Genomic DNA, 21,922 nt, shown 5'->3' with positions numbered 1-21,922 from the left:
CGTTCTCTTGTGAATGTGATCTGACACGATCTGGGCAGCTCCTGACAGTCATGAGAGGTTACCACGGAACTGTTATACTATTGTGGTGTGAGAACAGAGATCTACACGGAGAGTTTCAGGTTCATTTATTGTGTCTATAGAGACATTGACTTATATTCACGATAAAAGGAGTATTTTATTAAAGATTTATTATTGCTGATCTTGATGACAGGATCATTTCTGGGAGGATTCATATCTTCAGTTAGATTTCTTCTTGCTGACATTGATGTGTACATTTGATTATGCTATTCAGTATTTAATGTATAAGATCATTTGTCTTCCCAACTATTGATTGGCGCCTGTCAGTTTATCCATTATTTCTGTGATGTTATATACTTATAGGTTACGGGTGTGACCTTATTGATTTAGCTACAAGCTGCCTTTCTGAGCGCCTGTTTGACTTTAAGTGGCACTATATTTATCTGTACATTTATAAAAGTGTTGTCTTAGCGGTGTTTTATTTTTCTCTTTTGCACTATATATTACCAACCATCCTCCGGAGCAAGTGCTGCATCGGGGAACCACAACACCTCGGGTAAAAGTGCCGAGTGCTGAAGGCAATTGGCTCCCAATCAAACATTTGTATGTGTCTCCGCTTGTCATGTAAGAGTTGACTTGCTATGATCTATTTGTCCTATTCAAAATGACATTCCTAAACGTAATATACATTTAGCACCAGGGGGCTCGTTAAGGTTCAACTACACCCTTAAAAGAATTCTGTTGTTCAGGCAGATTTATATTTAGCAGGAATTTGCACTTATTACAATTTATACAGATCTACACCCAGATATGTTGTTATATCTGCAGCCAATTATAGAATTCTATGACTGTGTTGTCACCTTTATGTGAGTCAGTCAGTCCTATCTGCTGTCTATACCAACTTTCCAGACTTCTCAGTGTGAATGAAAGGGGACATCTGAATATTCATATATTGTGTTCCTGGCCCAATTAGACTGTAAGCTCTTCCATATTTTGCGTAAAATTGTATAGCACATGCCAGGAAACAACCATACGTCAGAGAACGCAAAAATGTCCAATTTATCTTTGAGTGCAAAGGACCCTACTACAGCCTACAATTCATAGGCGGGGAGGGGAAGGGACGTATGCATGTAGTCAGTGTACAGTAAGGGAGTGCCGAGCCCGAGCGCACGCAGCAGCGTCAAATTCAAGCTTTGGGCATCGCAAAGGTGCATTTTTTTGCTGTCGTTATCACTTGCACCAGGTACAGGTCTGGTGTAAGTGCCAATCACTAGTGATGACGGCTGCGTATGCAGCTAGAACGTGTGTATGAAGTCAGCAGTAACTGTAAAAATGTATCTTATGTACAGTAGACATAACATCCTAATAAGTGTATTTTATTGGAGGGGGGGGGGGGGGGGGGGGGGGGGGGTGTGTTATGTTTTGTCATTAATGACTTATCAGGTGACATTGACATCAGTTATTTCATTTTTTTCTGTGCGTTCTCCTGGGACTTGTTATTCCACGTATGTATTGGACGTATCCTATTGTCTGTTAGACCAGAGCTGTCCTAGACCCGTATTCATCACCAGACGTATCTTCACCTCCGCTCCTTGTTGAGTACGGACGCGTCTATGTCTGATGTGGGTTTGTAAAAAAAAGGAAAAGATACAAAAACGCACAATACATTTGTTTTGCTGCCTTAATGAATCAGACTCCAGATTTCCATAAATCAACCAGTAGAATGTTGCAGATTGTATATGAAGTGAAACAAGGTCTCGCTTCTATTTTATATACAAACCTCATAGTACATTTCTGAAAACATTCTAGTGTAGCGATCAGGCACTAAACACTATATCCTACTGTCCTTGGCACATTAGTTAGGAAAAGTGCATTACAACTCGTCTCCTTCATCTACATTTCCCTGACTGCTGGTAGTTTCTGAAATCTAAATAGCAGGTCCGTGATGTTCTCCGTCCGGTGGGCTCAGCTGAAGTTCAGGTAATCACGTGAGGTTTGGATCCACGATGTAAACGCTTGTTCCCGTAACTGCCTCCAGGCCTCCTGGTACGAGGCAGCCGCGTCCTTGTACTCAGCATATGACTTCAGTTCTCGGCCCCTAAAGACATTAAATTCACACCTGAAAAACTTATACTGTGATCATTTTCTGTAAATTAGTCTTTTCAAATAAATGACTCCACCCCCAGGGCCGTCTTTCGCATTGGGCACAATGGGCAGGTGCCCGGGGGCCCTGCAGCCCAGGGGGGCCCGTGAAAGGCAGAAAAAAAAAAAAAAAAAAAAAGGACAATACTTACCTTGCAGTCAGCTGGTGATCCAGCTCCCTCCATGGTCTCCTCTTCAGCACGGCGCTCGCAGTGCTTGACGAGCGTGACGACATCACGCCCGCCCGGCATCCATTGCGGAGCGCAACGGAGGAGGAGACCATGGAGGGAGCCGGATCACCAGCTGACTGCAAGGTAAGTATTGTCCTTTTTTTTTTTTTTCTGCCTCCGACGGGCCCCCCTGGGCTGCAGGGCCCATATATATATATATATATATATTTTTTTTTTTTATATGTATATATAGGGACCCCGGTGCACTGCTGTGCCTGGGGGCCCAAGATGTTGTTAAGAGGGCTCTGTCCACCCCGTCCATGCAAACCCTGCCCAGGAACACCCACTTGGTGGAGGGGGCTCTGCCTGCCCCCCAAATACAGCAAAGGTGCCCAAGGTTTTTTAAGCTGGTTCCCAAGTTTGAGTGTTCCAGAATTCTGGGGGGGGGGGGGGTTGTTACACAACCCGCAGATTCCACACCTCTGTACTTTAGCACATACTAAGTAAGTTCTAGGTGTGTCCTGCACATCATTGATTACAGAAGACAGTTGCCATAGAGAGCAACGATCTTCTTAATGAAAGGCAGTATAACCAGCCCCCCCTTGTGGTGGGTGCAGCTCACTGCACCAGTGGTAAATCTAGTGTGTATAAGTCCTTTATCTTATACTCAAGTGTAAATGTTTCCCTTGTACCTGGAATTTGTTCTAGGTATTATGTGACGCTATAAAACAGCCTACAAGTTCTATCAGTAGCCCAGTGCCTTATACCCAGCTCTGCCCTGAAATTGCTGCTCAAACAAACCACACCTGGGCTATAGACAGCTGTCCTCCAGAGACGTCCAAGGCGTATGTATATATGTATTACTCTCTGTATTGTAGCTGATTACAAAGGCTGTCTGCAAGCTGACGCTCTGTACAAGGACTAGTTATGAAAATGCTTTAATCATCTCCCTTGTCAAACGTGTCTTTGCAAACATGTGGAAATCATTAGCTTGAGTACATATATAATTAGCACTGGACATGTATTCCAGTCCTAGATAAGGTTTAGTAGGACACTGGCTGTTAGGTAATACTCATTTCTGATGCAGGAGAAGAATCCACCCCTTGCAAACACAGAGAACAAGTAGACTGAAAATACAAGCCCTATTTTTATGCAGCAATTTGGGGAAGGATATGAGGATGTTTTTACCAAGCGTTCCTACAGCGACCTTCTGAGAAGTGGGTGTACCTGGCTCTACGTGAAGTTTAGAAGAAGCAATTTTAATCCCCACAAGATAAAAAAGTGTTGATGGTCTGTGGTTTAAGTAACCAAAATATACAGGAATTGGGTATACATTCATCTTGGCCCGCACAGGAATTTACCTTCTGTGCTAGGCTTGAGCAATATGACATCACTAAGGATTGGGAGTTTGCGTAAATGTTTTTAAAAATTGCTTAATTACCTTTCCTATAACAGATCAGACCAATGCAGACTTTGTTATAATAAGGTGTGAAAAGCACCTTAGTGGACAGTTTTCTGTGCTCTAGTTTTCATAAATGTCCCCCTGACTTTATCTAAAGGATTTTCAGCCTAATTGCTTGGTCTCCCAGAAGAGTCAGCCACCCTCCCGATTCCGGACGATCTTCTTGCAAAGAGGGTGGGGCCATGGTGACGCATTTCGCTACAAATAGTGTCCTCATGGCCCGTCCTCGATGACACGTATGGTAGCACTGTGCATCGTGGGATGGGCTCCCTTGAGGCGAATCGCGTTGTTACACCCCCCCAAACCCCCGCACTTGCCCCTTGGAGGTATGGTTTTCCACCTAGCATGATTTTTTAAATGAATTAGTTTCTACATGTTCTTCTGACTCCTACAAAATACATTGCTTTGTCTTACGGGCACAGCTCTGTGATTTTCATCAAAGCCTTTATGTGATCTAGGCAGTGTTGTAGAGTTTCATTGCTCCTGGATACAACAGAAACTGCTTCACAATTATAGGCAGAGCTGTGTCCACAGCCGATACCAGAATACAACTCTGCACAGATAATATCTAGGTTTTGGTGAAAAGCACAGAAACTAGACAGATAAAACAACACATTCATCTGAAGGTGGATAAACACACAAAGTAGTAGCTGAGAAATAAGGACTTGTATTGTTATTATTTTTTTTATACTTTACATATATAGAAATGCAAGCTGCATGCAGTCTTTGTTTAAAAAAAAAGGTTTCCCTGAACAAATATTATATTTACTTAGCAGAAAAACATACATTTCGTTTTCAAAAGCCTGTTTTTGTCCCTTTAAATGCAGTTGCAAAGTAAAAGACATTTGTTTAATTTGCTCGATAGTAGAAATTAAAGCCCCAGCGTCTATGGCAGAGTGTGAGGAGTTAGATCACTGTATTTTTATGTTCTGCTCAGAAAACAGGCTGCAAAACAAACCACAGTTCTCCTGGTAATACGAGCCCTGATTCATAGAAAGGCCTCTGTTTAGTGATTGACAACGCGGGCTGGACTCTGGTGCAGACATTAGCCAACTTTTCCAGCCTCTGTCGCCAGCTCTGACTTCAGACAACTATGTTTTTTTTCTATTTTAACAGCAACACCAGCAATTACTTTGGGAGTGGCTGTGTTTAAGCCCCAGAGCTCCAATCAAGAGAACCAATTTTATTGCCCACTGTACAAGATAATTCCACAACATGAGGCAAGATGGGTCTTCAACAGATCCAAACAGCATGTGTCTCGGATCAATGAAATGGACTGGTGGAGGGAATAAGAAGTCAGATTATAGTATAGGTTCCGGATAAAGCCAGAAATGGACTACAATCGCATTATCTGGATAATGTCAAAACACATTGTGGGCATTTTCCAAGATTTTTTTTTTTTTTTTTTACCCTAAGTGACTAGTTAGAGTTGTACCCTGTTTTTGTAAAACCACTAAACACATATTTATCTTTATATCTCAAATAGTGGATCTCATCTGACATTATCCAACCAATGCTTGGATAATGTACACCTACAGAACGAATAATGAACAGAGGTTCATGTTAGAAGGACAAATTAGCACTCCTTATGTTATTTAAAATATAACTTTTAATGATTATTGTTTAATAATGACATCCTCCCGGAAAACAAGGTGAAATATATTAAAATAACTTACAAATACACACATGTGATAAAAACAAAAACACCAACTGATAGGGATCTATTATATAAGGAAATAGTCTGGTGGATACAAAGAGTATCTTGTATAAAACCTTTTTTAGCAAACCATTTACTGGTAAGTGGTGGTTGGTAAGAAGACAAAAATGATTTGAAGAGTAATTGAGAACCGTGTCTCTTATTGTGTTGGTGTTACAAGCCTTCTAGTCACCACTATAACAAATGTAGCAGGCAGATAACGGAGTAAGGTACTGGATCTTGGTGAATTTAATAAGGGGAACCCCCTAGCTCAAAAAGGTCTTAGCTTGTGTGATGCTATTGGTAACTTTTAAATACAAGGCTTAATCTGGATTATTGGCAGTATGAAGCACTACACCATAGCACATCTATACTGAGGCTGGTGTGCTTCCTGCACTGTGTAATATTGTCAGCAATAATAAAAGCAGATAGCTTATTGCCAGTAATGGCTCTATGTTACCAGAAACATGGTAACATAGAGCCATTACTGGCAATAAGCTATCTGCTTTTATTGCTGACAATATTACACAGTGCAGGAAGCACACCAGCCTCAGTATAGATGTGCTATGGTGTAGTGCTTCATACTGCCAATAATCCAGATTAAGCCTTGTATTTAAAAGTTACCAATAGCATCACACAAGCTAAGACCTTTTTGAGCTAGGGGGTTCCCCTTATTAAATTCACCAAGATCCAGTACCTTACTCCGTTATCTGCCTGCTACATTTGTTACAGTGGTGACTAGAAGGCTTGTAACACCAACACAATAAGAGACACGGTTCTCAATTACTCTTCAAATCATTTTTGTCTTCTTACCAACCACCACTTACCAGTAAATGGTTTGCTAAAAAAGGTTTCATACAAGATACTCTTTGTATCCACCAGACTATTTCCTTATATAATAGATCCCTATCAGTTGGTGTTTTTGTTTTTATCACACGTGTGTATGTGTGTATTTGTAAGTTATTTTAATATATTTCACCTTGTTTTCCGGGAGGATGTCATTATTAAACAATAATCATTAAAAGTTATATTTTAAATAACATAAGGAGTGCTAATTTGTCCTTCTAACATGAACCTCTGTTCATTATTCGTTCTGTCCAAATATAACAGGACCAGCACCCCCACAAGCTATACGCTATAGATTTATATCTTGACAAACATTGCATGTGGATGTTTTCTTCTAATCCCTGTGCAGAGCATCTCCCCCTTTAGTCACTATAATGTACACCTACCCAGATAATGTAGACAAAATTAATGTTTATGACATACGTAGCAGTTACAGGAAGTAATACAAAGAAAAATCCCCCAGCACCACTGCTGTGAACCTAGACATTGCTGATAATAAAAGTCTGCGTCATGTCATTTGCAGAGGTTCTAACGTACTTCAGGGAAATAAATCCATGAGTTAGTCGGAAGTTTACATATAACAACATCGCTTGTGTATTATATAAACATCTTTTTGTGCAAGGCTACTCACTTTTATTATGTGACTTGACAGTACAACCTGCATATTAGGTATTAAAGCAATTTTGTCAGGTACCCACCAAATGCACTTTTCTTCCGGACCAGAGTAAATGAACTTAGATTAATACAGTGCGTTAAGTGCTAGAGCGGCAGTAACAAGCAATCAATCATTAATGCCATAATGTCGAAATGCTGCTTAAAAAGCTAATCATGTATGAATAAAGTCATAACCATAAATTCAAAATAATAGTTATAGGACATAGTCCACAACCCCTTTTAGGGATAATAAGTTCAAAGTCCAAATGTGGTGAGAATTAGGTATGGATGATAAACAAGCCAGGTGTAATCAGTTTGTTTCTCAATCCATGAAGACTATGGCTTCTATTCTAGAACACACAACAAGGCGGAGCCTGTTTTTTGAGTGAGTACAGAACGGATGGATGAGCGCAGTAGGCGGGGCTATACAAGATATAAATATCTACTTAATATAAATGGCCTCCGATCGCAATATTGCCAGCCATTCTAACCTTTATGTTGGCTGCGCCATCTGCAGCCAATACAAATCCCATCATTTGCAGTCACAGACAGGTCTGTCCCTTTAAATGTCCCTTTAAAGTTTACCTGAGTGACTCTGGGAGCTGTTCCTCTGACAGACTTTCTACTAGATGCCGGAATGTGCTGAACAATTCTGCTTTACAGATTCGGGATCTGGGAAATTAATGTCCAACATCAATCAGTAATAAGATCCACATATAATCACTTTGACTATACAATGTAATAAGAGGTTTCACGTTAGAGGAATGGGCAGTAAAACGTTTCCTACCTGGACTGTGGGCTTCCAATTGCTTTTTTGGTTGTTCCTTGTCTATACCCATTAGCGGTGACATCTACTGGCTGATTTGGTACCGCACACCAACTAACAGCTGTAGATAAAATTCATACACGGTGTTGTGTTATTGCCCATTTTTTGCAATTTGTTAATAAACAAAACAATGAAAACAACTATTCGTTTAACGTGCATAGGACCAAACACTAATTGCTGACTGAAACTACAAATCCCAGCATACCTTGCCAGCTGTCAGCTGCCTATCTGCTTGCAAAGCATGCTGGGGTTTGTAGGTTCATAACACTTGGAGAGTTACAAGTTGGCCAGGCTAGAACTAAAATTTATAAAAAGGCAAAGTGAACGTGTTGCCCAAAGCAACCAATCACATTCTAGCTATCATTTTCGATAATGTGTAGCTAGAATCTGATTGGTTACTATGGGGAAAACTTCCACCTTTTTCTTTTTAGATGCTTTAGTCTACAAAAAAAAGCAGTTCGGAGATCTCTGTGGTAATTTAAGCTGATACAGCCTACTTATAAGACATTCGTTATCTCTACAAGTAGAGCCTACAGATCATTTGTATGCGTTCACCGCCCAGGCACAGTGGATACAGCTATTTTATAAACTGAACCAATATTCACGGAGAACCGGTTCTCCGTGCTTTAGTGATGTCACCAGTTCTTTGTGAACCGATAGGCTGCCTTCTAATGAAGGCTACCATCTAATGAAGGCTACCACAATATGGCAGCCCCCACTGTAAGTGACATACAATTTAAAATGGGTATTATAAAGGACACTACTAATGATTTGCTAGTAGTGAAATGTTTTAATCATGTGTTTAAAATAAAGCTTCCCTTTAAGAAACAGATTATTGCACAATTTAATATAATGATCTAATTGCAATGGTTGTAGTTTATAACTTCATTTTGGACGCTCTTTGTTTGGTGAGATTTGCAGTCCTGTGTTCCATGCTGTGGCGAAACTAGTGCGGATAAACATGGCTACAATTACGCTAACTGCTGTGAGGTCACAAGTGAGGGGGCTCTGCTTTTGTGTTTTAAGTCAACTCTTTCTAGTGGCAAAAACTGGTATTGTTCTGAGATTACCAATCTAATATAGCAGCTATACGTGCAAGTCGCCAATCGTCTTGTCCCCCTAAAAGGGCATTAAACTCCTCACCTGCCCCACAAGGAACACGTTTTCTTGCGCTGTCCAGTTTTCTCAGTGCATCCCTCCCATGCTGGAACTGTAAGTGTGACTGCACGATCTGTGCCGCATGTACCCGGAATCCTTCCGGTAGACCCATTACCGTTTGGCACCTGGGGATTAGAGCACACGTCACATTTCCTGCCTCATCTTGTACCCAACAGAGGAAACATCATGGTCATACAATACCTTTTGTGAAGAGCCCTTTCCATAGACAGCAGACTGAACGGACACTGTCCAACCACAAGCGAGGACAGATAGATCGGATGTTGCAGAAAGTGGGTGAGCAGCGCCCCCTGGCACCCGACCACGTTCCAACGAGCCATTTTATCACTGCAGGACATGGATAAAGTGCGGTCGCCACGGCCCGGCTTGACACGGAGCGCTCCCACTGTGTGATAGTCCACCCCTGGGTTGTGGCTATCCTGAGCCTCCCCGGGAACACACTTTGCTCCAGTCCTGTACACATCCATGGCCTCAGGAGTGGAATCACTAACTGCGCTCTCTTCCTCCTTGCCAGGTTCAGTTCTCACCTCATTTCCTCCATCAAGTTTTACCTTTTTGTTACCGGATGAGGAGTCACACACCATCCGCTTCCTTTTGCATCCTGTGTCCACAGGGCTACAACGTAATGGTGCATCTTCGGAGACGGCAGCGGTGGGACAGAGCTGGTCCTCTAGGGGAATCGTGGGGATGATTGAGGCATCGCCACCTGATGAGGCAAAACAAAGAATCAAATCATATCTAGGGTTTAGTGTATTCTATAAAACGTACAATGTTATTCTGTTACCCCTCCAGGAGGGGAGGTGGCATGTGACAGAATCACGTAATGAAGGCCCCTGTCCTGGAAGTCCAGGCGATTTGCACGGAATTTGGGAGACTACAGGAAATTCCGGGAGAGGGGGGGGGGGGGGGGGGGAGTGTGTAATAAGAAGTGCACTTGAAAGTGGTGATGAGGCACCTTACAAATCTATGAAAATAAGAATAATTGTTGTAATTCATATTAAAAAATCACACTACAAAATTAAAAAAGTGTCTTTCACAATTGTTTCTTTAAAGACAGTATTATGGACGCCTCCCACCTCCTTTAGGTTAAATGTTACAGTACGATTGCTTAACCTTACACTATATACTTGTAAAAACAACAACATCATCATTTGATTGTAAATGACAGTTTATTTGCATATATATATATATATATATATATATATATATATATATATTATATATTTTGCAGGGAACAGCAATCAAATGAACAAAAGTACAGTCTTAACGTTGCCTGTCTTTTTTCCTGAGTGCGACAAAACACTTACAATATTTATTACAATGTTACAATATCTATTACAATGTTATTTTTTACTATTTTGTTCATATAAATGTAGTTATGTAACACCCCATCTGGTGGCGGTCACCCCCCCCCCCCCCCCCCAGTGACTGAGTGCGTGACCCAGCACTAGGACCCAGAGGAGACACACAGGGACTGTCGCTTAGAATCATCAGGCTGGTATAAGGGGATCTGTGTCATAGTTGCCAATTCCGCTTATAACAAGCGGAATTGGGCTTCTTTTTTTCCGGAGTTGCGGGTATTTTTGGGCTGCCGCGGGTAGCTTGTTTTTGGGCTTGGACACGTTCTCCAAGTCCTCAGGCTACATAATCGTTTTTTGTTTTTTTCCTTTTACCGTTTTGTGATTGGTGCATTCAGGTTGTTTTTTTTTTGTGGGCGGGTTGTGCAGAGAATTCCTCCAATAAAGTGGCGCTTTGTGGGTGGGCGGAGTCAGAGGAGGACGTGGAATAAATCACAGGAAGACGGATCTACAGCGACCTACTGAGATAAGTGGTGAGTCTGGTGACAGACACACGATCGCTGCACTTATAGCAGGTAACACTGCTATATAGCACCCTCCCCTCCCATTCAGTAAGCTGCTTATACTCTTATATCATGGGGCTGTGTGGTATAGACATACCAGTGTCCTAAATTACAGCATTTGCTTTTTCATTTGCCCCATCAGTGTATAAATGTGTCCTCTTGCGTTTATAAATGTTTTCTAAATGGAGATTCAGTGTAGAAAAGAGGATTTATGTACTTACGTTAAATTCGTTTCTCTGATTCCGTCTGGGGGACACTGCTTACCATGGGTTGTGGAGGGGAGCTTGGGAGTTGGCACCTAACTAGTTAATTTAGTACTGCTGGCAAACCCCTCCCCTCTACAAACCCCCTGCCTCTTCCTGTCCAGTTAGTTTTAACAAGCCCAAGATAAAAAGGGCAGTCACACAAGAACACACAGAAGAAAACAGAAGAAAACAGAAGGGAGGGATCGCAGTGTCCCCCAGACGGAATCAGAGAAACGGATTTAACGTAAGTACATAAATCCTCTTTTCTCCTTCATCCGGTCTGGGGGACACTGCTTACCATGGGGACGTTCTAAAGCAGCCCCCTAAGGGTGGGACTACTCTGAAAGCCCTGCTCGTAAAGCACTACGAGCAAAATTTGCACCCGCAGAGGATAATATAAGCTTGCCTGATGGTTGACGTAATCCATCTGGCGATGGATTGTTTTGAGGCTGACCAGCCTCTCTTAGTAGCGTCATAAATAACAAACAGTGAGTCAGTTCGTCTAATCTGGGAAGTTCTTTAAACATAAATGCGGAGAGCTCTAACAACATCCAACTTTTCCATCGATTGCTGATCCGTATGAGAAGTGGATGAGAAAACCGGAACAATTATTTCCTGGTTTAGATGAAAAGCCGAAACTACCTTTGGCACAAAAGAAGGAAAGGTTCTTAACACCGCTCTGCCCTCGTGGAACACCAAATAAGGTTCCCGACAGGACAGGGCTCCTAATTCAGAAACTCTGCGAGCAGAGGCAATGGCCAGAAGAAAGAGGACCTTCCAGGTCAAACACTTCAAATCCGCCTTGTTCAAAGGCTCGAAAGGGGGTCGCTTGAGCATGTCCAGAACCAAGTTGAGATCCCATGGAGCTGTAGGAGGGACATAAGGAGGCTGTATATGGAGAACTCCTTGGAAAAAAGTCCTAATGTCTGGTAAGTCAGCCAACTTCGTATGGAAAAATATCGAAAGGGCTGAAACCTGAACCTTTAAGGAGCCTAATCTAAGGCCTGCCTCTAAGCCATGCTGAAGGAAAGCTAACAAGCGAGGGAGGCGAAAGGAGGACGAGTGGTATGTCCTACTTTCACACCATCTAATATATGTCTTCCAAATCCGGTGATAGATGCGAGATGACACTGGTTTCCTAGCTCGCATCAACGTTTGAATTACACTGGAAGAAAACCCTCTAGCCCTCCAAAGGCTGGCTTCAACAGCCATGCCGTTAAATTGAGCTGATGTAAATTCTGGTGATGAAATGGACCTTGAAGAAGAAGGTCGTGACGATACGGAAGGTGGAATCCCGGACCTTCTTCCATAGATATTATTTCTGCGAACCACACACGCCGTGGCCAGAAGGGGGCTACCAGAATTACTGGTAGGGAACCCTGTCGAACTCGTCTGAGGACGTGAGGAAGCATGGGGATCGGAGGAAACAGATATCCCATCCTGAATTCCCATGACATCGTCAGGACGTCCACTGCCGCCGCTAGGGGATCTCTTACCCTTGCGCAGAACCTGTGGACCTCTTTGTAGTGTCTGGAGGCCATGAGGTCTATGTCTGGAAGACCCCACCTGTGAACCAGAGATTGGAAGACTTCCGGGTGAAGTGACCACTCCCCCGGCATCATCTGGTTTCGACTTAGATAGTCCGCCTCCCAGTTTTCTATTCCTGGAATGAAAACTGCTGATATTGCCGGAACATATAGCTCTGCCCAAACCAATATTTGGGCTGCGATATCCATCGCCGCTGCGCTCCTGGTTCCTCCTTGTCTATTGACATATGCCACGGCCGTGGCATTGTTGGACTGGATACGGACTGGGTGGCCCTGAAGAAGGGATTGCGCTCCCTGAAGGGCTAGAAGAATGGCCTTCAATTCCAATACATTTATTGGGAGAGCCGACTCCTGAACCGACCAAAATCCCTGGAGCCAGAGGTGCAGGACCACCGCCCCCCAACCTTTGAGGCTGGCGTCCGTCGTGGCTATGATCCACGACCAAGGTGCGAAGGATCTGCCCACATTCAAGTGATCCTGGCACAGCCACCACTGAAGAGATGTTCTCACCCTCTTGGATAGAGAAATCTTCTGAAGATCTAGGCGTAGGTGTGAACCTGACCATTTCGACAATAGGTCCCACTGGAAACATCGAGAATGAGCTCGACCGAAGGGAATGGTCTCGAAGGAGGCCACCATCTTTCCCAGTAGCCTCATGCACAAGTGCATTGAGGGTCTGGGAGAAGACAGAACCTGAGAGGTTACCTTCTGAATAGAGGTGATCTTCTCTACCGGGAGAAATATCCTTTGTTTGCTGGTGTCCATGATGAGTCCCAGGAACACCATGCGCTGACACGGAACCAACTGGGATTTCCTTAAATTTATCAGCCATCCGTGGCCCTCGAGAACCGCTTGGGTGAGGGATAGGTGATAGCTTAGGCAACTCTCTGAGGAAGCCTTGATTAGCAGGTCGTCCAAATAAGGAACGACCTGAACACCCTGCAGGTGAAGACATGCTGCCATCACTGACATAATCTTTGTGAAGACCCTTGGCGCTGTTGATAGGCCAAAGGGGAGGGCCCGAAACGGATAGTGAACTGATCCCACCGAAAATCTGAGAAGGGACTGATGGTGGATCCAAATGGGAATATGGAGATACACGTCCTTTATATCTATGGATGCTATGAACTGATCTTTCTCTAGGCCGTTTATCACTGACCTTAGAGATTCCATCCGAAACTTGTCCACCTTTAAGTGGACATTGAGGCCCTTTAGGTTTAGGATAGGGCGAAAGGAGCCGTCCGGCTTGGAGACTAGGAATAGATTGGAATAAAACCCTGTTCCTATCTGGCAATCTGGAACCTTGCAGATGACCTTCTGAGCTAGAAGAGAAGCTACACAATCCTGTATAGCCTGTCTTTTTACTGGATCTCGGGAAAGAGGGGAATGGAAGTAACGGCGTGGAGCCGGTCCTGAAAGGTCTATTTTGTACCCCTCTGAAATAATTTCCCGAATCCAATGATCTTGGGAGGACGCTGCCCACTGTTCGTAAAACAGTGACAGACGTCCCCCCACAGGCGCCCCCTGCAATACAGGGTGGTCGTCAGGACGCAGGCTTCTCCTGAGATTTAGCGGCCTGGCGTTTGGATGCAAACGAGGACCTCCCTCTGGTAGAGGAGCCTCTGGAATTGGATTGCCTGCCTCTAAAGGGCTGTCCCCTATGGGGAGAGGCCTCACGAAAGGGCTGACGAAAGGCGCTACCCCTCGGGGTGCGGCTCCTGTTAGCATAAACTGGCAAGGACGTGCTCTTGCCCCCCGTGGCCTGGGAAATAAGGGTATCTAATTCCGGGCCGAACAAACCTGCAGCCGAAAAGGGGATAATTTCAACGGACCTTTTTGATTCCGCATCACCTTCCCAGGATTTCAACCAAAGCGTCCTTCTGGCTGAAATGGAGGCCGTCTGAATGGAAGAGGAGACTGCCGCTGCGTTCTGGGCTGCCTCATAAATATACCCCGAAGCCTCCTTTAAGTGTAAGGCTAGGGGAAGAAATTCGGAGTCCTGTAAGGCCTCAGCTAGCTGGTCTGCCCCTGCCTCCATGGCTCTAGCCACCCAGGCCGAGGCAAATGTGGGTCTAAAGGCAGAACCCGCAGCCGCAAATATGGATTTGAGCTGGGATTCAACCTTGCAGTCATTGGCGTCCGGAAGGGACGCTGAACCAGGGGCTGGGAGTAAGGTATGCTTTGCCAATCGAGCAATAGGGATATCCACCTTGGGAATAGTCTCCCAGCGAACCACTTCTTCTTCCTGTAAGGGATACAGGGAAGAGAACCTCTTGTGGATAGAGAATTTTTTTATCAGGATGTTTCCATGCCCCTTCAGCAATATCTCTAAGTTCCGCGGAAGGGGGAAAACGGCTGGCCTTTCTCTTGGCCTTTTTAAAGAGACTTCTGTCCCTGGGGGTAACATCTTCCGGTTCCGGGAGATCCTACGCCTGTCTTACCGCTAAAACCAAATCGTTAACAAATTGGCCTTTAGACACTTCTCCCTGCTCTGAGGAATGACCTTGGTCAGTGTCCGAATAAATTTCCCCTTCTTCCTCGGACTCCTCCTCAGAATCTGAGAGGGCCAAGAGGGGATTAACATATCTAGGCCTCCTTCTTTTAGCAGGCGGGGTATTTGAGGGGTCAAGCAGCTGGTTAAGCTTGCTCAGCCCTCTGATAAAAGCTGTAGACCATGCCGGTTCTGTAGAAACCAGGGCTGGGTCAGTCTGTAATGAGGATGGTCCCTGCAAACTCAAAGCACTAGAACCTGAGGAAGCCGGGGGGTCTGACTGCGTATTAGCATTACTAGTCACCGAAGTTGCCACAGTAGTCAGCAACTGGTTAGACTGAAGGACCATTTGAGCTAAAGAGCTAACCGACTGTAAGGGAGGTTACCCAGGGCGGTTCCACCGACGGTGGGACTGAAAACTGCTGTGTCTGTGCAGTGGAAGCCTCTGCTTCACATGCCGTGCAGAGCGCCAACGGGTCCCTCTGGGCACATAGTAATGTAACATTACATTTAGAACATGTGAAATATTTTGGCATAGGGCCCTTTCCCTTATCTGTCATATCTATAAAGGAAGGCACACCAAGCACACAGACTAAACAAAAATCTAGCTGAATATACAGATAGATAATAGAGAGAGAGGGAGAGAAAAATATGTAATGAACAGAGTAATACCAAGTAATCAACTGATATATTTTTAAAAGTTGTACTTGCAAATAGTAAACACCAAAAATATCTATGGCTAGCAGGAGGCTATAGTGTAAACCTGCTAGCCCAGTATTACAACATCAGATTTGTGTGTAATTAAAGGTGATACTTAGCCCAAGGGCCACCAATGGGAGAAGATCTGACAGCAGTCTGTGTTTTCTCCTCAGCTCTGTTCCTCTTCCCGGGCTTGTGCTGGCGCCAAAAGACCTGGGAAAGACCATCTCTCTCTCTGTAAGGAGAGGGGGAACTCTATGTATTAGCTCCCCCTTCCTATAGTTCTTTTCCATGTTCTTCGCCTCAAAAAACTCCAAAAGAACTTGCATAATCGTGGCAGAGTGGTGGAGACCTCTAGGACAGAGGTCTCCGCAGCGGAAGGTCTCCGACGCCCCCCTCCTATGTCTGAGGGGGGAATCTTGGTTTAGCCCCTTCTCCTCGGCGCTGCAGCCGAAATCCAAGATGGCCGCCGCCATTTTTATTATCCGATAACCGGCGCTCTATGCCTGTAATGGCCGCGCCGGTTATCGGGGAGGCTATAGGAGTGCAGCGGTCCATGAGACCGCTTGTCACTCCCTTCAATCAGGCACTTTGTACTTCAGTCCCTGTCAGTGAGAACCGCTGGCTCTCAGCTGACAGGGGAATGCCTGCGCTGCCAAGCTGTGAGTGTGTTCTCTATAGTAGAACACACTCCAGCGCTGCCACCTGAAAAAAAAAAGTAAAAAATAAAATAAAAAAAGAAATTTTCTTAACATTAAACTAAGCACTAAACAAAAACACTGCCCAACTCCAGGGCACCTAAAAAAAACTGGACAGCAAGAGGCAGGGGGTTTGTAGAGGGGAGGGGTTTGCCAGCAGTACTAAATTTACTAGTTAGGTGCCAACTCCCAAGCTCCCCTCCACAACCCATGGTAAGCAGTGTCCCCCAGACCGGATGAAGGAGAAATTAGTGTTATAGAAAAGGACGGTCCCCTGTAAGTTGGGCTTTTTAGGATTGGTTTGGGCTTGTTTTTCACTAAGCGGTTGCTTGTTCTTCATTTCAGAGTTGGCAACTCTGGATCTGTGTGGAGAGGGACAGTCAGGGACCCAGGGCAGAGGGGAGGAGGTGCTGGGACCCCTCTGTGTAATCTGGGGGGGGCTGGTCCATGGCCTGGGGCAGATATCAGGGAGAAATTACCTCAGAAAGTGACTGGATGATGGAAGGGAGAGAACAGGAGACAGATAATACCCCCCCCCCCCACTGGGGAGGGGAGAGAAAGATAACACCCCCCCACAGAGGAGGGGTGAGAGAGATAACACCCCCCCACAGAGGAGGGGTGAGAGAGATAACACCCCCCCACAGAGGAAGGGGTGAGAGATTATACCCCCCACACAGAGGAAGGGGTGAGAGATTATACCCCCCACACAGAGGAAGGGGTGAGAGAGATTATACCCCCCACACAGAGGAGGGGTGAGAGATTATACCCCCCACACAGAGGAAGGGGTGAGAGAGATTATACCCCCCCCCCCCCCCCCCACAGAGGAGGGGTGAGAGATAATACCCCCCACAGAGGAAGGGTGAGAGATACAATATCCCCCTCCCCCCCCCCCCCTCGGAGGAAGGGGTGATAGATATAATACCCCCCCCCCCCTCCCACTGCAGTGAGAGAGATGAGGGTGAACTAGAGAGCCACCATTTTGGATGTGACTGCCCCAGTAATATTCTGTCCATGTCGCCCTTATGAACTGTGCAGGAGGAGACAGGAGATGTATATAGGAACTGTACAAATTTACTTCATCACTGCAACCATTTAAGAATGTGCTGGAGTGAAGGAGTGTAAATAAAGAGTTTATTTTGCACTATAGAGATGGACCAGTGCCCAAATTATTAAGACATCTGATTGCACTGCCCCACCTAGTTATATCACCTGAGTCCCAATATCTTCACAGGGACTGTGTAAAAATAACCTACATGTGCGAGGACCCTCTGGTCATCTACATCCACACCAGGAGTTAGCCTAAACGAATAGCCCCCCCCCCCAGAGGAAGGGTGAGAGAGGTAATGCCCCCAGCCTAAACCGTGCACCTCAACACTACACACAGTGACAGGAGGTTACACATATATGAATAAATGTTGCATCAGGAATATGCAGTAATCAAAATGCAAAAACATTCACATCCCATATATATGTAAGCATTTCCTACATGATTTTTTTTATTTAATACAATGTATATCTTACTCCCAAAAATACTGACACCATTTTCAATGTTCACGGAATAATTCTGTATAAGACGGAAGTGTGTTGCGCCAATCTTTACAGAAGATATGAACACAAAGCAGAACAACAACAAAGGGGCTGAACGGCATTGTGTTGCTTTTCCTCTAATCTCAAATCAGTTGTGTTTACCCAGAAAGTCATTCCGAAGTTGTTCGCTGCATGCTGCCATGTTTCTGATAAAGCCAGTCCCACTTCCCTAGTCCCCGATAAACAATCCTGTTATAAGCAATGTAGGATAAGGCATTTGTGTTAGCCGATTGTTTACATGTCACACACTTAAAAATATCTATGCTATAGTCAAGGCTTTTCTCTTATTTGATTTTTGATTTTGATGGTAAAGCCACAGTCATGTAGAACAATAGTGACAGATACTCACACGGCGTGTGGCTGGTGAAGAACACAAAGGACACCGCTGGCTTTAGCGTCCACTTGCCAGATTCACTTCCAGGAACAAACACACAGTCCGGGCTCTTTGACAGCGCCAGGGAAAGCTGGTGGAGGAGGTACCTGGCCAAAAGAGAAGACGGCAGTCGGCTTGATATTTTACACTAATAACATAGGAGAGAGTTTATAGAGCCAAGTCTCCTGTCTGCAAGGCAAGCACCGTGCCCACTCTCCTAGACATTACTGGCATCTTGTGAGAGCTGTACTAATGCAGCAATTGATTCTGCACGGCCAACGTAGGCTTACGTAATACAGATACATGAGTAACAAGGACTTGTTCCCAAGCCCTCTCTCTATTCCCTAGTTATTCCCTTATAACCCTGTGTAGCCGGATCAAATGATATGGCTGTACTTACCAGAAACCCAGGACTTGATTCATCTGTATCTGTGCCCTTTGTGTAAATTGTCTACATTTATCCACCTTTCCCTTCCCGCCCTTCAAGTCGTAGGCAATCGGAAGTGTCATTTGCGTTCGGACATGAATTGCATGCACTTGGGTTCACTGGCATAAAGTCTGTTTCCGAGCATTTGCAGAGCTATTTCATGCAAGATACAGCATGCAAACGCACTTGCGTCCGAACCTAAGTCCGGCCCGTAGTGTGTCAAGACATTTTTCTGCATTACACAAAGGAAACCCTGATAGTGAGAACAGAGTGTATATATGTGCGATGTGAGCGAGTTCTCTGTACAGCGCTGCGGAATTAGTGGCGCTATATAAATAAATGGTGATGATGACGATGATAGATCATACCATCAGGGGGGAAAGGGGGGGCATGGATAAAAATCATGTCTGAGTGACTCTACTTGGAGGTTTAAATTACACTCTCCGTCCTGAGGGGTTAAATGAGGCTTTAGACTATAACTGTTCAGACTAGTGATTCTTGTTTTTGATTCAACAACTTTGGGATGATGATTAGGACTTGAATATATTTGTTTTCACTATTATTGCAGTTGGATATTTTGATTACGGTCAAGTGGGAACATTATGTGAATGCCTCCTGTAAGATTGGTAATTTATTTGACTATAGCTGCTGAATAGGTTTATTGATTTCCCGTGATATTGTGCTATGAATAGAGATTGTTTGTCTATATGTGATAAATCTCAATAAATGCAAGCAATTCTTTTAATATATTTGGGGTAAGCCAATTACTTAACGTTTTCCATGACTAAACTAGATGGATTTTAATCATCTTGAATGATATCATGATTATCACTACGAAACAACATTTTTACATTACTACATTTTATTAATTATATTTACTGTCTATACTGCAGCGCTGCCACTTTTGTAGTTTAGTTCTTGTTGTTCTTAAGGGGTTGCAATGTCCCCTTTTAAACAGCTGCAGTGGTTGACTTGATTAACAAGCAGTGCCTCATTACAGCGCCGGTTATTTTAAATGAGACATTGATGTTTACCAATCTGAGCCACTGGATTCAAGATGGGGTCCTAAGCTGAGCCTTTATGGCTGTATACAACGGACCAAGTAACATGTCCGGGCATGTTTGGATAAGAGGGATTCAGCCATGAAAACAAAAAAGAAGGTGTTTTTTTTTTGGGGGGGGGAGGGGGGGGTAACGGAGATCCCATTCACAAAGTGGCCTTTGCAGCTGGGGTATGCTTCAGTGCTGAAATAGTGTAATTGCGTTGGAATGTGACAAGCTCAGTGTGGTATTTATAAATGTGTGAGTCTGTCACAGAGTCATGGGAAGAATTACTAAAAATCGAATGCACCAAAAACTTTGGAACAATACCTCGGATGCTTTATCTACACTATGACTAGATGGACATCTAACTTACAGCAGGTTTTTTTTTTATAACAACGTTCAACTTTCACTTTCCCAAACCCTATTCTCACAAATTACGGATATCTTCCAGCTTTCATTCCTGGTCTGCGCATTGACACTTTTATTCCAGCTGTTTCTGACAAGACTCACAGCATGATGAAAGTACCAAGAGCTGCTTAATTGAACACTCCAGGAAACTAAGACAAGCCATAAAAAGGGAGCTGACAGACACAGCTGAAAGCTCTCCAAGTGGGAGATGAAGTTTGGCTTTGGTCAAGAACTCTGGGATCTGAATTTGAACTATGCTCAGGACACCTAAGATTCCCTTCATTTTCCCATTTTTGGTCTGCTGAGGATTTTCCTGCATATAAGAGGTGTCTGAGAACAGTGGTAAGCAGGAGTAGATTCCAAGGGCTGGGTGCCCAAGAAGGCAGCAGGAGTTGAGTCCAGGACGTGGGACCAAAGTCAGAAGAATAGTACAGTGCCAAGAACTAGTAGAGTAGTCATACAAGTTAGAGCAGCAAATGTGGACAACAGGGAATCAGGACAGAAACGAATTAATTGCTAATATTATTATTCTGCAAGTAGCCCAACAAACTGGTAAAAGTAGCCTATTGGTTGCCAAGTGAAATTGTGTTTCAAACCTTCTGAATTGCACACACGGAAGTTCCAATGCTTGCATCCGATTGGCCAGGAGCGAGCAGGGCAGTGTACACAAGGCCGACACAATCTTAAAGTCCAGGATTACCATGTGTGCGCTAGGCAGGCATAATCCCAAGGCTTGGGTCCAGAAGGGCGACAGGATGGAATCAAACTAGTAGTAATTACAGATGAGGAGTCTAACAGCTGTCCGCAAGGAACAGGCAAATAAAGATTTTCCTATTCAAAAACGGTTTGTTTTAGATTTCAGCAAAAAAACTCCCGGATTCCATAACGATTCATCCAGATTTTCGCTCCAATCTACTGAAACCCTTCCTGGAGAATCCATCTCCTGCCCACTCACATTCTGTACCTGATCCAGTAAACGTTGATGGAGAAGATGAGTAAGTTGTGGAAAGAATGGCTGATTCAAGCCATATAAGTTACAGGTATAATGGGGGGAGGGATTACTGTCCAGAGGAGAGATCTTGGGAGCCTGAATAAAATAATGGCCATGCTCCAAGACTGGTTTGAGAATCCCATCAATGTTTCCCTAACAAACCTGGAAAGAGGTCACCATGAGGACAAGGGGGGATATTACCAGGGACCAGATCTTCCAGGGATTCAACCCCTGGATTCTGTGCGGATGGTCTGTAGCTTTGCTTGTCGGCCAGTCACACAGGTATCCTTTGAACTGTAGTTCTTGATAGACTTTTTACCAGGAATTTCTAATTACTCGACAAGCTTCATCTGTTCCTAATCAATGGGCAATCAGAGGAGCACGGGGCTATTTAAACTCAGCAGCTTATCGTTTCCTCTTTTTGTGGTTTGTACTCATGATCCGTCGCTGCTCCTACTGTTAACTAAGCACCAAAGTTTTTGTACCAAACCGGCCTATTTCTTTACTACATCTCTGCTCGATTAACCGTGCGACTTCGGCTTCCTGCACTGACCTTGGCTTG

The 21,922-nt window shown here is 44.3% G+C and overlaps 1 protein-coding gene across 2 annotated transcripts in view; it reads right to left on the bottom strand.

The window, feature by feature from the left end:
• Nucleotides 1-1,675: 1,675 nt before the first annotated feature.
• ADAT1 (adenosine deaminase tRNA specific 1) overlaps nucleotides 1,676-21,922 on the bottom strand; it is a 31,092-nt gene continuing 10,845 nt past the window's right edge. For both annotated transcript variants that reach the window (XM_075189147.1, XM_075189146.1), the window contains exons 5-10: nucleotides 18,468-18,598; nucleotides 9,174-9,696; nucleotides 8,958-9,097; nucleotides 7,776-7,875; nucleotides 7,574-7,660; nucleotides 1,676-2,116 (exon numbers count right to left, since the gene is read on the bottom strand). In XM_075189147.1, coding sequence (XP_075045248.1) covers nucleotides 1,984-2,116; nucleotides 7,574-7,660; nucleotides 7,776-7,875; nucleotides 8,958-9,097; nucleotides 9,174-9,696; nucleotides 18,468-18,598 — 1,114 coding nt within the window. In that variant the 3' untranslated portion in view covers nucleotides 1,676-1,983. The remainder of the gene's footprint in view (nucleotides 2,117-7,573; nucleotides 7,661-7,775; nucleotides 7,876-8,957; nucleotides 9,098-9,173; nucleotides 9,697-18,467; nucleotides 18,599-21,922) is intronic.

Source organism: Mixophyes fleayi, chromosome 10 (genome assembly GCF_038048845.1).
Source record: "Mixophyes fleayi isolate aMixFle1 chromosome 10, aMixFle1.hap1, whole genome shotgun sequence".
NCBI classification, from domain to species: Eukaryota; Metazoa; Chordata; class Amphibia; order Anura; family Limnodynastidae; genus Mixophyes; species Mixophyes fleayi.
Note: the sequence above shows the minus strand (reverse complement) of the source record. Positions and strands in the feature narration are given on the sequence as shown.